The following is a 14,091-nucleotide window of genomic DNA, read 5'->3' as shown; positions in this document are numbered from 1 at the left end:
AAGTGGACCTTGATACTACTTTTGTGTTGATGATACAAATATGCGACCTTGAGGCAGATTCATGTGTAATGATGCAACAACATGAGTGGATGTGTAAGTCCGTGCATGAAGCCACTATACGTTTCGGATCAATTCTGCATATTAAACAACTTTAGGTTTGATGAACAACTTGAAATGACCCCATACTGAAGGGACGCCCCACTTTGTAGATTGGTTAATATTACAATCAGATATCAAAATAGAAGCCAAATCACCTCTCTCCAGCCTGCATGTGATCAGGAAGTTTTCTGTTTTCATAATTTGAGAAATATATGCAGGTTATATGCAAATGAAAGATAACTATAGATAATGTATGTATGCATGCATGTTTGTCGGTGCTTGTCAGTCTTTCATGTGCATGATGAATCCAAATCCCTTCAGTCAAGGGCAATTGATTCATCTTTTTTGTTTCCAAGAACTGTTCATTTGAAGCTGTACAGCAGAAAATACATATTGGATATTTACATCACTGACAGATGTTTACTAAATTCTTTTTTGAAATGACCAGATTTGTTTGGGTCAAGAAACACAACTCTTAATATGCTATTCAAACTGCCAATTTCAGAAATATGAATGAATGTTCAAAGAAAATAGAGAGATGAAAAAAATAAGTTAATTAGAGACCTTTGCAGTATATGTGTGGGACATATGCTGGATTATTTATGGAAACAAAAAATGAGCAAATTCGATAGATATCGTATGGAGTTACAAAGGTTTTCCCCGTTTTGTATCTTTTTTTATTAGAATTTTTATTTCTAATTTAGGTTGTGCAGGAGTGCTTGTGTAATTTTATTGATTTTGTAGAAATGCTTTATGCATCAGTCTGCACACATGAAGCAGAGCGGAGTAAATGGAATTTTAAATAGGTAATTTCAATATTTCCATAAAAATTTAAGGCGGGCCATTCGCTGTCAGTGTTTTTGATGCATTGTCGCAGTCATCATGAGTCAATCTATGTGGTACTACAAAGGTAGGCAATCTCTTCTTATCTTATGACTTTTTATTTTTATTTCTACAGAAGTATCTGTAAAACTTTTTGAACTAAGGGAATGCTGTGTGTGCCCCGATTTGTGTGGGATACGTACAGGTTTTGAGGCAAAATTTGAATATTCATCAATTTGTCAGGTTACCAATGTTTACATCTGAAGATTTTGAAGAAATGTTTTTTAAAGATAATTTAGTGCCAACAATTTTTGTGAATATTACACACATAAAATTTCTGGCTGCAATGAAGTAGTATTGAGCTGTGCGTGATATTGCACCGGGTTCATCAGTTTTATACGCAAGCAGCTCTGCTCATTTAAAACTCTGTCTGATACAAGACGGGATACTTCCAACAATTTGGATGATATATAAATGTGCATAATCTGTGCATTGAGAAACTGCATGTGTATCTAAACATTTTGACTGTTCCCATCCCTCTTCAACAAGGGGTTTATCATTGTAGCAACGAAGCATTAATTAGTTCAGTTCATGCCATTTTATAATGATTTCCTTGAAAACATTGTTTATCAGGGATATTAGGAATTTTGATATGTGAATGTCAGGTACACAATGGTTTTTCTTTGAATCATGAACCATAACATTTTACAACAAAGTTGAACTTCATGTGCAATGTCCAATCTTCATATATTGTTAAAAGAAAGATGCATTAATGCTATTGAAGTTAAAAATGTCTGTTTTGTGGTTGTCGTCTAGGGCCTGTGTTGGAAATAGAAGCTTTATAAAGTTGGACAGTGATCCACTTGTAAATACGTTTTATTTAGTTTTTCACTTAACAGAAAAATTTGTGTTAATTAATAATGAACCATTCCCATTTTACATTACGATTCATTTGTAACATGCAATTTGATTGGCTGAACAACATGCTTTATTTCAAAAATAATAACTTGCTACATAAACAGTTGACAATTTTGTTTAAATTTAATCCTAAAAACATAATTAAAAGCATAGTTATGAAGTTTTTAAGTGTGAAAGGCATCAATTTATGTCATAACCCAGTAACATAATTTGCTGTTAAATAAATGATCAAAGGTAAAAAAAGAATATATAAGGTTGATATACAGATATTGAGTTTCAGATAAATGCGAATTTTCTTTGCCGTACTTTCTATGTAAACCTGTAATTGAAAAACATATGAAGTGGGAGAACTTTAAATTATTGTAAAAATGAATCTCAGATTGCAAATTATTTTAAGTTGCACATAAAGAATCGGTAAAGAATATGAAATATGGTATAGGTTTTATCAAAATAGTTCGAAGAAACAAAATTGCGATCAAATATTGAAAAAATATAATTTTGTATAAAGATATTGGAAAATTGAAATTGATGAAATACTTTTTGCATCCTTCCTGATCATATGCAATGTGCAATAAAGTTTGCATCCTTCCTGATCATATGCAATGTGCAATAAAGTATAGAGAATTGGTTATGAGGAAAAACAATTGAGAAACGTTATCCAATTTGCTTAGCAATATGTCTAGGCATTAATTGTATATATCTTCTGAGTTTTTAATATTGCATTTTTGAAAAAAAAGAGTTTTCATATTTTTGCAAGAATATGTTAATTTGGTGTACATTCATTCACTGTGACAGTTTTGAAGTATATATGTAAAATAACATAAATAATGATGTATGTAAAAGTAACAATGCAGAGTTGATCTGCACAACTGGTTTTTTTTTGTTTGTTTTTTAAACTACTTTATCAAGGTAAAAAGAAAATTAGCATATTCAATATAATGAAGAAATGTGGAAAATATTCATGGTTTTACGTGAATTCAGTGTGTAAAATAGCATTTGTTTATTGTCAATCTGTATTTATGATTAATATTTAATTGTACCTTTAACTTTTCTGATATATTTAACCATTTTTATTTTTGTCTTAAAATTTGTAACAGTTAAAATTTACTGTACATTCAACATTGATTTTATTTGTTGAACAATATGTAAGATTTAACTTTAAATCTTTGACATAATTGGAACACTTATTAGCTGGATGGCTAATTCAGTGCTCAGTATTTTTGACGGCTAATTTTGATTGTAATTGCACTTTGTTCCGGTAGTATTTCTATCAATAATTTATGTGGTGCATCACCAACAGCGGACACCAAAGAAAGTATCTGCTGTGGTATTTTGTACTTTAATACTAAATATAGACAGACATCTTAAGACAGTGAACATACCTAGCAAACAAATATTCTTATGTTTAATGAGAATTCTAACATTTTATGCAATTCTCAAAAGTTTTAACCCTATGAACCATTTTTGCATTTGATGGTCAGTAACTAACTAGAGTGTCCAGGCCCCAATGATAAGGTTCTAAAAATGTCTGTATAAACGTGAAGTGGTCAGTCAGCTGAGGACTGGTCAGTCAGCAGAGGACTGGTATACACTTGCCTTTCTTAAGTGGTCCCTCACATGCCGCGGCTAAACTATTGTGATTATCATTACTAGCCCACTGTGAAGCTTCAGTAGAAAATCTAGCTCTCTAGTGAGGCTGTAATTGTCATTGTCATTATTAGGCCATTGTCAAGCTTCAGTAGAAAATCTAGCACTCTAGTGAGGCTGTAATTTAAGCTCTTATATACTATCCATATTCTTCTCACGTGCAGATCCACTCATGAAAAATTAGCAAGATCTTGCTATTCATCAGACCTTTTTTGAAATATTGAATGAAATCTATGCAATAGTTATTATGTAATCTTGTCCACAGATAAAACATGCACAATAGGACTGATATTATTAGAGAATCACTTGCCCACACTTTTACTGTTCTTACATGCGTCCGGAAAATGTTCCGGATGCCAAGTCCAGAAAATGTCCCGGATACCGAGTCCAGAAAATGTTCCAGATACCGTATAAATAGTACTTAACATCTTGGATATCCATTTTATATTTCCTACAATGATAAGAGGAAGGAGGCAAATTTAATTTATTCTTTTGATTCCTGAATCAAAAGTTTGACAGTCAAGGTAATGTTTGGTGATAATGAATGTTGTTCTTTATTGTAGTGTGTATGCTTAACTGATTTCAGGTGGAAATGTTTGGTCAAGGTTACACACAATAATGAGGTGTGGATATTTCCTGATTAATATATTCACAACACAGCTAGGCTAGGTATCCCTGTGACTCTTGTCATCTCTCTACTGGCAATAATTTATTATAGAAGAAAAACTGCAATGGTTTTCAGCAACATCATTACATTCAATCATTCTCGAGGATATTTTTATCTGTCCAAGGCCATTAAAAATGTGAGAATTTATTCAAGTCAAGACAGTAATAATTCAACACAATAAAACCACTAAATAGCCAAAGTGTTTAATAAATTTTAATGGTACAAAAGTCTATTAAGCATACTGGTATTATGTAACCAACATAAATCTTACATCAAGACACAAGGATGTATATAACTCTCAGGAATATAGTCAGAATTACACTAACCAAGAACCAGATTTATATGGCTATACTGTGTAACAGTGAAAACCGGTTTGTAAACCGTTCTCAGTAAGATTGAACAGCAACTGTTTATGAAGTGAGCCAGTACCACGCAACCTTTTGAGGATTTTTACAATATACAAAATGTTCCACCCAGTTTTTCTCATTCTGAAGTCAAATATGAATAAACTTTGATCGATATAATATTCTAAATACAATGGGCTAGCTGACTTCCTGGGTTTAAGACTTGTGTGGTACTTCATATAGACCATTAAGAAAAGGGAGCAGTTATAATTTTTTTGAAGGATTTTACAAAACCAATAATATTACCCAAGACTCCAAGAAATGTTTTATTATATATTTTACAATTTATTGCTGCATTACAAATTGCCTTTAAATTCTATTAACAATTCTTGGGTACACCTTTAATTTTGAACTCTTTATGAAGATCTGTATTTTGAGATGTAATGCAACAACTCAACGCTTTACTTGGATCATTTCCATGTTACACAGTGCTTCTGATGAAATGTGGCAGGTTGTGGACCAGTCATTCTGAGAAATAGTACTTATAAATGTGAGGCACCGCAAAAAACAATATACAATTATTTCATCCTACTCAGGAAACAGTCAAAACTATTGTCCCGAGGTAGTGGTGAAGACCCGGGAAATTGTTGTCGTAGCCGGGGACAACAGTTTCCTGTCTTCGCCACTACCGAGGGGCAATAGTTTTGACTGTTTTACTGAGTAGGCATAAAATAATTGTGATATTAACTAATCTGCTAATCAGGCAATAGTTTCTCACGTGACTGGGAAACCGTTTGTCATGTGACCAGTAAACAGTTCGTCACATGATCGTGTAATAGTAAGTCACATGATGAACTGTTTCACCCCTGCTCATTTTGTATACCTTTCTCTGTTGATTAAAGTTGGAAAACAGAAAAAAATGTGTAATATCAATTTATATAGTAGATTGGGTAGTAATACTAACTTATAAACACTATATACTCAGAAAATAGTACCTATAAGCAGATACCTTGCAAAAAGAGTACTGACTCAAATATTATACTCACTAAATAGGAACTATAAACAGACACTATAATACACAAAAACATCCTCACTAAGTCACTAATAATATATGATTTCTGTAAATGCAATTGTAAGTAGCATGAGTTATTTTAAAGATTACAAAATATTTGAACATTTTCACGTACTCGCAGAACAAAATATGATACACACTGCGGTTAACAATTATAATGATATATATTATTATATGGTTAAATAGTTCAGAACTTTCTGATTGACAAATTAGAAAAGATAGAAAGAATGTAATGTATTTACATCCACTTGCCTTCAAATAGAATATAACATTTGATCAACATCAGACCAAAACTAAATTGGGAATGGATTGATTTCCACATTCGGGGAAGTCTTGCACTCTTAAGTGTAAACAAAGATGGCTGACCAGGTATGATATTTGTAAGCTTTAGTCACCGGTTTTAATGAATCAAATTATTTAATCATATAATAAAGCAATTATTGACATTTTCTTGGTTAATATGATAAATCAGCTATACCCTTGAAGTACAATATTGACCTCAACTTCCTGGCTCAGTGTATATTGCACTTCAAATTATGCATGTATTGACTTAGAAATGTAATACACATCATCATAAACGATATAATAGAATACATTCTGTCATTAACAAAACATTACTGTCATTGAGGATTTAATCAAATACACTATACAATGTCTTTGATAATTGATGCAGCCATAATGCGTACATTACAGATACTAAGTTTGCACCACTTTAAACATGAAGATTGTACAATATATGTCTCCATTTTGAAATCTAAAAGTAAGAGTTACATATGTGTATCGCAAAAGTGAAGACATAACCATCATTTAATTAAGAAATTATTTTCATTTTTAAAAGGACAGTATGAATTGTGTCACGTCATGCCATCATACTTCAGTCGAAGCATATGTTTCATGAAAAGTGAAGTGTATGTGCGCTTCATGAAAAGTATGCCGGCATGAAGCATTGCAGATACCTTCATGTATTTTCAAAAATGAAATTTATTTTTGATACTTACATTCTTTCATTTCTGTTAGAAAATAGGCGTACGTACTATAATTATCAAGATTCATTTGTACATTGTTGACAACTGCTGTGCATTCATGAGGAAATGGCTATCATTACAATTTGTAAAGATATCAAAGGCAAGATCATTGGAAATGTAAATATGTGTAAATTGAAATGGCAATGTTTTGTGTTTATACTTAGATTATATAACATGATCCAGACTGATTAAATGTACTTTGTTGATGACTGTCTAAAACATTGATGATCCTGTCTGGTATATGTCATGTTTTATTCACATTTTGATATCAGAAGTTGTAACAATTTCAATCAGGCATTCAATCAGATTTCCTTTCATCTGTGAATGGTAGATGTCATAGCGATGTGTTATATGTAAGACTGTAATATATATTACCTCAGTAAAAATTCATATTGTACCAGTCGATGACACTGAGCGGAATCACAGATTGGAAAAGAAAAGCAATTGGACCTGCTCTGAAGTAATATATCTTACAGATGTGGGGGTGGAACTTGAAGCCTTCAAAGCTTTATAGTGGTCCGTAAACCTGGGTATACATTACATGTATAGTGGTCCGTAAGCCCGACTATATTTTACATGTATAGTGGTCCATAAGCCCGGGTATATTTTACATGTATAGTGGTCTGTAGGCCCAGGTATAATTTACATGTATAGTGGTCCATAAGCCCAGGTATAATTTACATGTATAGTGGTCCATAAGCCCGGGTATAATTTACATGTATAGTGGTCCATAAGCCCAGGTATAATTTACATGTATAGTGGTCCATAAGCCCGGGTATATTTTACATGTATAGTGGTCTGTAGGCCTGGGTATAATTTACATGTATAGTGGTCCATAAGCCCAGGTATAATTTACATGTATAGTGGTCCATAAGCCCGGGTATAATTTACATGTATAGTGGTCCGTAAGCCCGGGTATATTTTACATGTATAGTGGTTTGTAATCCTGGGCACATACAAAGTTGTTTGTAAGCCCAAGCACATACTGGTAAATCAAGGATTTTTTAAGGGTCTGTAGAGGTTTGAAAATCTCCATGCTGAAAAACAGGTGTTTTCCCCAAAATGATGCATAAAAATTCCCAAAGGATCAATATTATATAGATATGTCAGTATGACAAAAAATGATGCAAAACTGAAAATACTTTCTTACAAAGTTAGATTAGAGGAAAAACAAAAAGCCTATATATCTTATATTTAAAAACTAAAGATTGATTTCTGACAAGTGGCCAGGTGGAAAATCATCAAAAGACTGGGTCCAAGATTGAACCTGTTGACGACAGTGAAAAAAGTCTTTCAATGAAAAGCAAATCGATTTGATTTAGATTTCAGAGAATGATAAAAAAAAAAATGAATATATTCAAAAGTTCAGATGAGGAAAACATTGTCATATTCAGCCACCACTTACATTATAGACTGACAGTAAATTCTGACTGGGACTATGCGTGGTCATGATTTTACTGAAACATTTTTATTTTCCTTTACCACCAAAAACAGGAAATTGAAATGTGCTTAAATCAGAAGATAAATCGATTAGTTTTGTTTGGGTTTTTTTCTTCAAGAATTATAAGTGTTTTCCCATTGCCAACCAAATATCCCTTTTTTCCTAATGTAAATGGCAGAAGAAATCAAAGATTTAAAAAAAAAAAATGCTTGTAATTCGTAAGCACAGGTGCTTGCTGGTAGTGTTTTATAAATCAGGGTACTTCCTGTAGTGTTTTATAAATCAGAGTACTTCCTGGTAGTGTTTTCAAGTCAGGGTAGTTACTGGTAGTGTTTTATAAGTCGGGGTAGTTACTGGTGGTGTTTTATAAATCAGGGTACTTCCTGGTAGTGTTTTCAAGTCAGGGTAGTTACTGGTAGTGTTTTATAAGTCAGGGTAGTTACTGGTGGTGTTTTCTAAGTCAGGGTAGTTACTGGTGGTGTTTTATAAGTCAGGGTACTTCCTGGTAGTGTTTTATAAGTCAGGGTAGTTACTGGTGGTGTTTTATAAGTCAGGGTACTTCCTGGTAGTGTTTTATAAGTCAGGGTAGTTACTGGTGGTGTTTTATAAGTCAGGGTACTTACTGGTAGTGTTTTATAAGTCAGGGTAGTTACTGGTAGTGTTTTATAAGTCAGGGTACTTACTGGTAGTGTTTTATAAGTCAGGGTACTTACTGATAGTGTTTTATAAGTCAGGGTACTTAATGATAGTGTTTTATAAGTCAGGGTACTTCCTGGTAGTGTTTTATAAGTCAGGGTACTTTCTGATGGTGTTTTTTAAGTGTTTTACCTTACCTCTTTTCAACAGTTGTCTCTTTTACTACACATTTTCATCTTCTCTACAATGAAATCAAATTATTCAGATTCTGGTTCAATGATACAAGTTAATGAACTCCTTGTACACATCTCCCAAGGTACAAAAAAATTACAGAATTGAAGTTTTAGTGACTGTGAAGAGTAAATTTTAATTGTCAACTTTTGAATATTTCCAAGGTCATTCAATACCTTTCATTTTTTCAGATTTATTCAAGTGGAAGCACGCCAACCCTCACGTCTCCAGTGACTATGGTGAGTTGAATGTCTTCACTTTTCAAGTATGTGCCATTGTTACATGTTCCTAATTGAATGATGACTCCCGTGAATGTGTAACGGAAGCTCCAGGCTGACAATAAGTTTCTGTTTTCGATTGGTTACTAACGCATTTTAAAGCTAAATGTCACACTGCCATCAGGAATCCCCTCAACTGATTGACATGGTAAAGGCTGAAAAATGTGTTCTAATCGTCTCCATCATCACAGATTTTATTTTTTTTAAAACATTTTTTTTAATCTTGAGTGAATTAAGTGGCTGAACATAATTGGTAATATTCCCTCCATTCAGACAGACATCAATATTATGAGGTAGGACTATTAGTCATCAATGTTTTGCCTATTAAACAATATAACACTTGATATTTATGTATTTTAAAATTAATTTTATGAAAATTGAGACCCATATTAGAATTGAAACTTAAGTCTATTCTCTACATAACCTTCATAAGATGACAAGGGTATTGATTTTTACAAAATTTCTGCTCTTTTGATATTTTAAAAAGGATAATGGATGAAATATATAAGATATATATATATATATAATAATTATTTGATATCAGAAACTTTGAATTATATTTAGCGAAAAATGAAAACTCTTGAGGAGACTCCTGATCTATTGGTTTGCAGTGTTATAAATGTCACTAAGCTAACAATATCCAGCAAAATTTAAAGGGACAAGGAATATTTATGCATTTTAAAAAATGTGAGTACGGAAATGAATTACAGTTTATTATGAACTGAGTTCATTATAGCTCCGGTCCTCGACACTGCAATACTAGACAAATTAGCCTATATATCAAGTACAAATTAGCATATATATCATGTTGAAATTGGCCTATATGTGTTCAAATTAGCAGCCTATATATCGTGTTCTATTACATTTAATTAATTTATACAAAAAAAAACATCTGTTTTCAAGTAGCCATCAAAGGTATTACATTGCGAATGCAACCTGTAAAATCAAAGCAATATTTGAAAAAGTTTGAGTAAATGCAAACCTGAGTAAATGTGCGCCATAAAAAGACTAATTATGTGTTCTGTTTCGTGCATGCAGTGGTTTCCTGACTAATTGGTATCTAAAGGGGGGGGGGGAAATCTCATTATCTTACATTGTATAAAACATGTCCAATTCATTTTCCTAGAATGGAAAAGTATTCGGGCCTTGGAATTATAGTAGTCAGATTGCTCCTAACTTTTAACTAATGCTGTATAGATCAACAGTCTTCTCAGATCTGAGAAATTAATATGGTAAATATTTTGAATAAAGATTGATAATAGTTTTCTTTCTGTTCTTCAATTATTTTACAATATTATTTTAATCAGTGGGTATATATATATATATATATATATATATATATGGTACTTATGGAGGAGTCCATGAGTACAATTCGTCATTTAGTCAGTTGGTATATATACAATTTGTTGGTGGGTCATTGATTGTCTATGCTATTTGTCAGTAGACCAGCTAATGTATACCATTCCTGTATAAACAGTCCCAGACACATTCATTAGGGAACTATTTTATTGGCGTATTAAGGTTAAACATGTAATGGAATTCTCTCGTTTCTAAATTCTTCTATATTTGGCTTCTTTGACCAAATGGTAAAAAATCTGTTGTCTATTTACTTTAATAGTCCCTACTAACATACAAATGTGAAGAAATCAATGACACGATACTGCTCGACATTTAATTACTGTGGCCTGTATTCACATGCAAATCAGACGTCATCATAAAAAAAGTAGTAATTGAATCAAAACAGTTGTTTTTCAAATTTTAACGGATTGAGTGGTCGTCAATTTGGCGACCTTTGGTGAATTTTAGGCACCTCTTCAAAGTTTTTAGCACTATGTAAACTAAAGTTAGTTGCAATGTTAGGTGTAAAAAAAAGAATTCAACCTATTAGAAATCATTTGAGTTAGGTTTAATGTGTATTCATAGTTTTACTTCACTTGTAACATAATTTGTTTTTAATCAACACTTCAAAGTACTGTATCAACAAAACGTTGTCTGTGTTTGATTCTGATTCAGCCTGACAGACACCAGACCCTGTGATTGACATAGATCCCCATCAGTGCAAGGCAAGAACATGCAATTAAAAATACTGCAGAGACAATGAACCTAAATTTTCTTATTTGTAAGAAAGAGAATCCTGTAATGTATCGGGGCCTTTGTCTAACGATTGTGTTTAGTCCCTACCTTTATTTAACGATTGTGTTTAGTCCCTACCTTTAACGATTGTGTTTAGTCCCTATGTCAGGGCAGTACTTAGTGGTTTTGGTTATTGCTTCACAGTGAATACTAAGGCTCGAGTCCTAGCACTGTATCAAGCCTATAGGATATTTAACATATCTTTGGTCAAGTGTCCAGCATCAGCAGTGAAAGTCACTGGGCTCTCAGATAAAATTAGAGGTCCCATGTCACAGTAGGAAATCCTCACAATGCAATGTGATAACCTACGACCCTGAGTGTCACGCAGAGGTAAGAATTTGTGACACTTCACCTACAGTTGGTAACGTCTTTGTACGAGTGAAAAATTCTCGAATGGGACATAAAACAAAAAATAAATCTGTCAGCACTAATCTCTTAGACAAGTTTGTATATTATACTGCATACCATGAGTACAACTGCTGACCTAGTAATGGTTGTCGACGTAACATTGTATAACTATTGTTGATTTCCACTGATGGACATCCAAAGTGGGCTCTGACCTACATATTTTCACCTGATCCATCTGTTATGCAATCTTTGCACACGATGGAGACACAGCTTTTTATGGAACTTAATATATTTCTTGCTTCTTCAGTTTTAAGTGATCTGCTAGGACTCCTGAGTGTTTGGTTACATCGTATAAGTTGGCAAAATGTGCTGAATCAATTTCCTAGAAAATCATTTATATCAACCATGCAGTAGAGTGGGATTTATTTTTACAGTTTATTAATGGATCAGAGTGCATTTGCATGTGAATGTATGTGCCTGTAACTCTCTATTGAACAGGGTTCTCATGATCTGCTAAAAGCAAGGATATGAACCTTAACAGGAGGAGTCGGGATCACTCTTCTGTATAGATACGGAAATCATTTTTTATATTTTGATTTCCTAATTTTTTCCCCCCAATTCTTCCTTTTAAATTGCTATGGGACTTGTATACTTGTAAAGGTTTTAATTTGATCCCTTAAATTCACAGCCTTGAGATGGGATTTATTCACCCCCCCAAAAAAAGTCTGGGAAAACTAACTAATAACGTTAAGTGTCTTTTTTGCAGTATTATTCGTCATCATTTGAATGAGATATGCAGATGAATTGAATGACATGCTTAATACATTATCAATGAGAATTGCCTCTATTAATAAACCATTTATTTTTTCAGTTTTTTCATAGCTAGTAATACTTAATATCAGGAGAAATGTAGCTCTCTGGGAAATGATTGGGATAGACCCAATTCCCCCTCACACACACCTCCACCCACCCCCTCCCAAGAGTTTAATCTACAGATCTGTTTGTAATAATATAACTTTCTTCAGTTGTTAGCTCACCTGAGCTGAAAGCTCAAGTGAGCTTTTCTGATCGCCTGTTGTTGTCCGTCGTCTGTCTGTCTGTAAACTTTTTACATTTTCGACTTCTTCTCCAGAACCACTGGGCCAATTTCAACCAAACTTGGCCAAAAGCATCCTTGGGTGAAGGGCTTTCACATTTGTTCAATGAAGAGCCATTAGTCCCTTTCAAAGGGGAGATAATCACAAAAATAGGGTGGGGTCATTTAAAAATCTTCTCAAGAACCACTGGGCCAGAAAAGCTGAGATTTACATGAAAGCTTTCTGACATAGTGCAGATTCAAGTTTGTTCGAATCATGGCTCCCGGGGTTTGGATCAAAGTTTTACATACAAATATATAGGGAAAATCTTTAAAAATATTCTTCTCAAAAACTGCTGGGCCACGAAAGTTGAAATTTACATGAAAGCTTCCTGACATAGTGCAGATTCAAGTTTGTTAAAATCAAGGCCCCCGGGGGTAAGATGAGGCGACAATAGGGGATAAATTTTTACATACAAATATATTGGGAAAATCATTAAAAATCTTCTTCTGAAAAATCACTGGACCAGAAAAGTTTGCATTTACATGAAAGTTTCTTGACCTACTTCAGATTCAATTTCGAAAAAATCATGGCTCCCGGGAGTATGTTGGGGTCATAATAGGAATCAAAGTTTTACATGCAATATATAGGAAAAATCTTTAAATATGAGCCAAGGTGACTCAGGTGAGCGATGTGGTCCATGGGCCTCTTGTTATTTATCCCGTGGGGATCCAGGTTAGAATTGGTCCTCAGTACCCCTTGTTTGTCGTAAGAGGTGACTAAATGGGGAGGTCCTTCGGATGAGATTGCAAAAACCGAGGTCCCGTGTCACAGCAGGTGTGGCACAATAAAAATCCCTTCCTGATCAAAGACCGTAAGCACCAATCATAGACTTAAATTTTGCAGCCCTTCTCTGGCAATGGTGATGTTTCCATATGTGTGAAATATTCTCGAGTGGGACGTTAAACAATATACTACAATCATTTGTTATTTAAGCATTGAATGATTTTTTATTACATCTTTTGCACTTATATGCATAACATGAAACAATGATGTAAATGAAATGAATAACATTACATTCATCCTTATATTTACATTTTCTCAAAGAATCTGTAAGATTAACGGCTAGGTCCGCCTCCACCATATTGGTCAGGACTTGTTCTGTAATAAAAACTCTGTCTCTGCAGTGTGAAGAAGGAATAAAACTACAGAGACATCAGATATAGATGGAAAGTGAAAGATATGTACAATAATGTTTTGAAATTGAAAAGTTTCCAATGTGTATTTATTTAGTTGAATATTGCAGTTATAGTAAAAAGTAATCGGAGGGGGTTAAAACCTTTGCTCGCTAGAC

General features: G+C 33.4%; 1 protein-coding gene across 1 annotated transcript in view; it reads left to right on the top strand.

Annotated features, from left to right (window-relative positions):
* Nucleotides 1–14,091, top strand: part of LOC125669215 (zinc finger transcription factor lin-29-like) — a 107,474-nt gene that overhangs the window by 71,906 nt on the left and 21,477 nt on the right. Inside the window, exon 4 of the mRNA XM_056141530.1 lies at nt 9,094–9,141. Within this exon, the coding sequence (XP_055997505.1) occupies nt 9,094–9,141 (48 nt within the window). The remainder of the gene's footprint in view (nt 1–9,093; nt 9,142–14,091) is intronic.

Source organism: Ostrea edulis, chromosome 1 (assembly GCF_947568905.1).
Source record: "Ostrea edulis chromosome 1, xbOstEdul1.1, whole genome shotgun sequence".
Taxonomy (NCBI): domain Eukaryota; kingdom Metazoa; phylum Mollusca; class Bivalvia; order Ostreida; family Ostreidae; genus Ostrea; species Ostrea edulis.
This window is presented reverse-complemented; position numbering and strand designations above follow the sequence as displayed.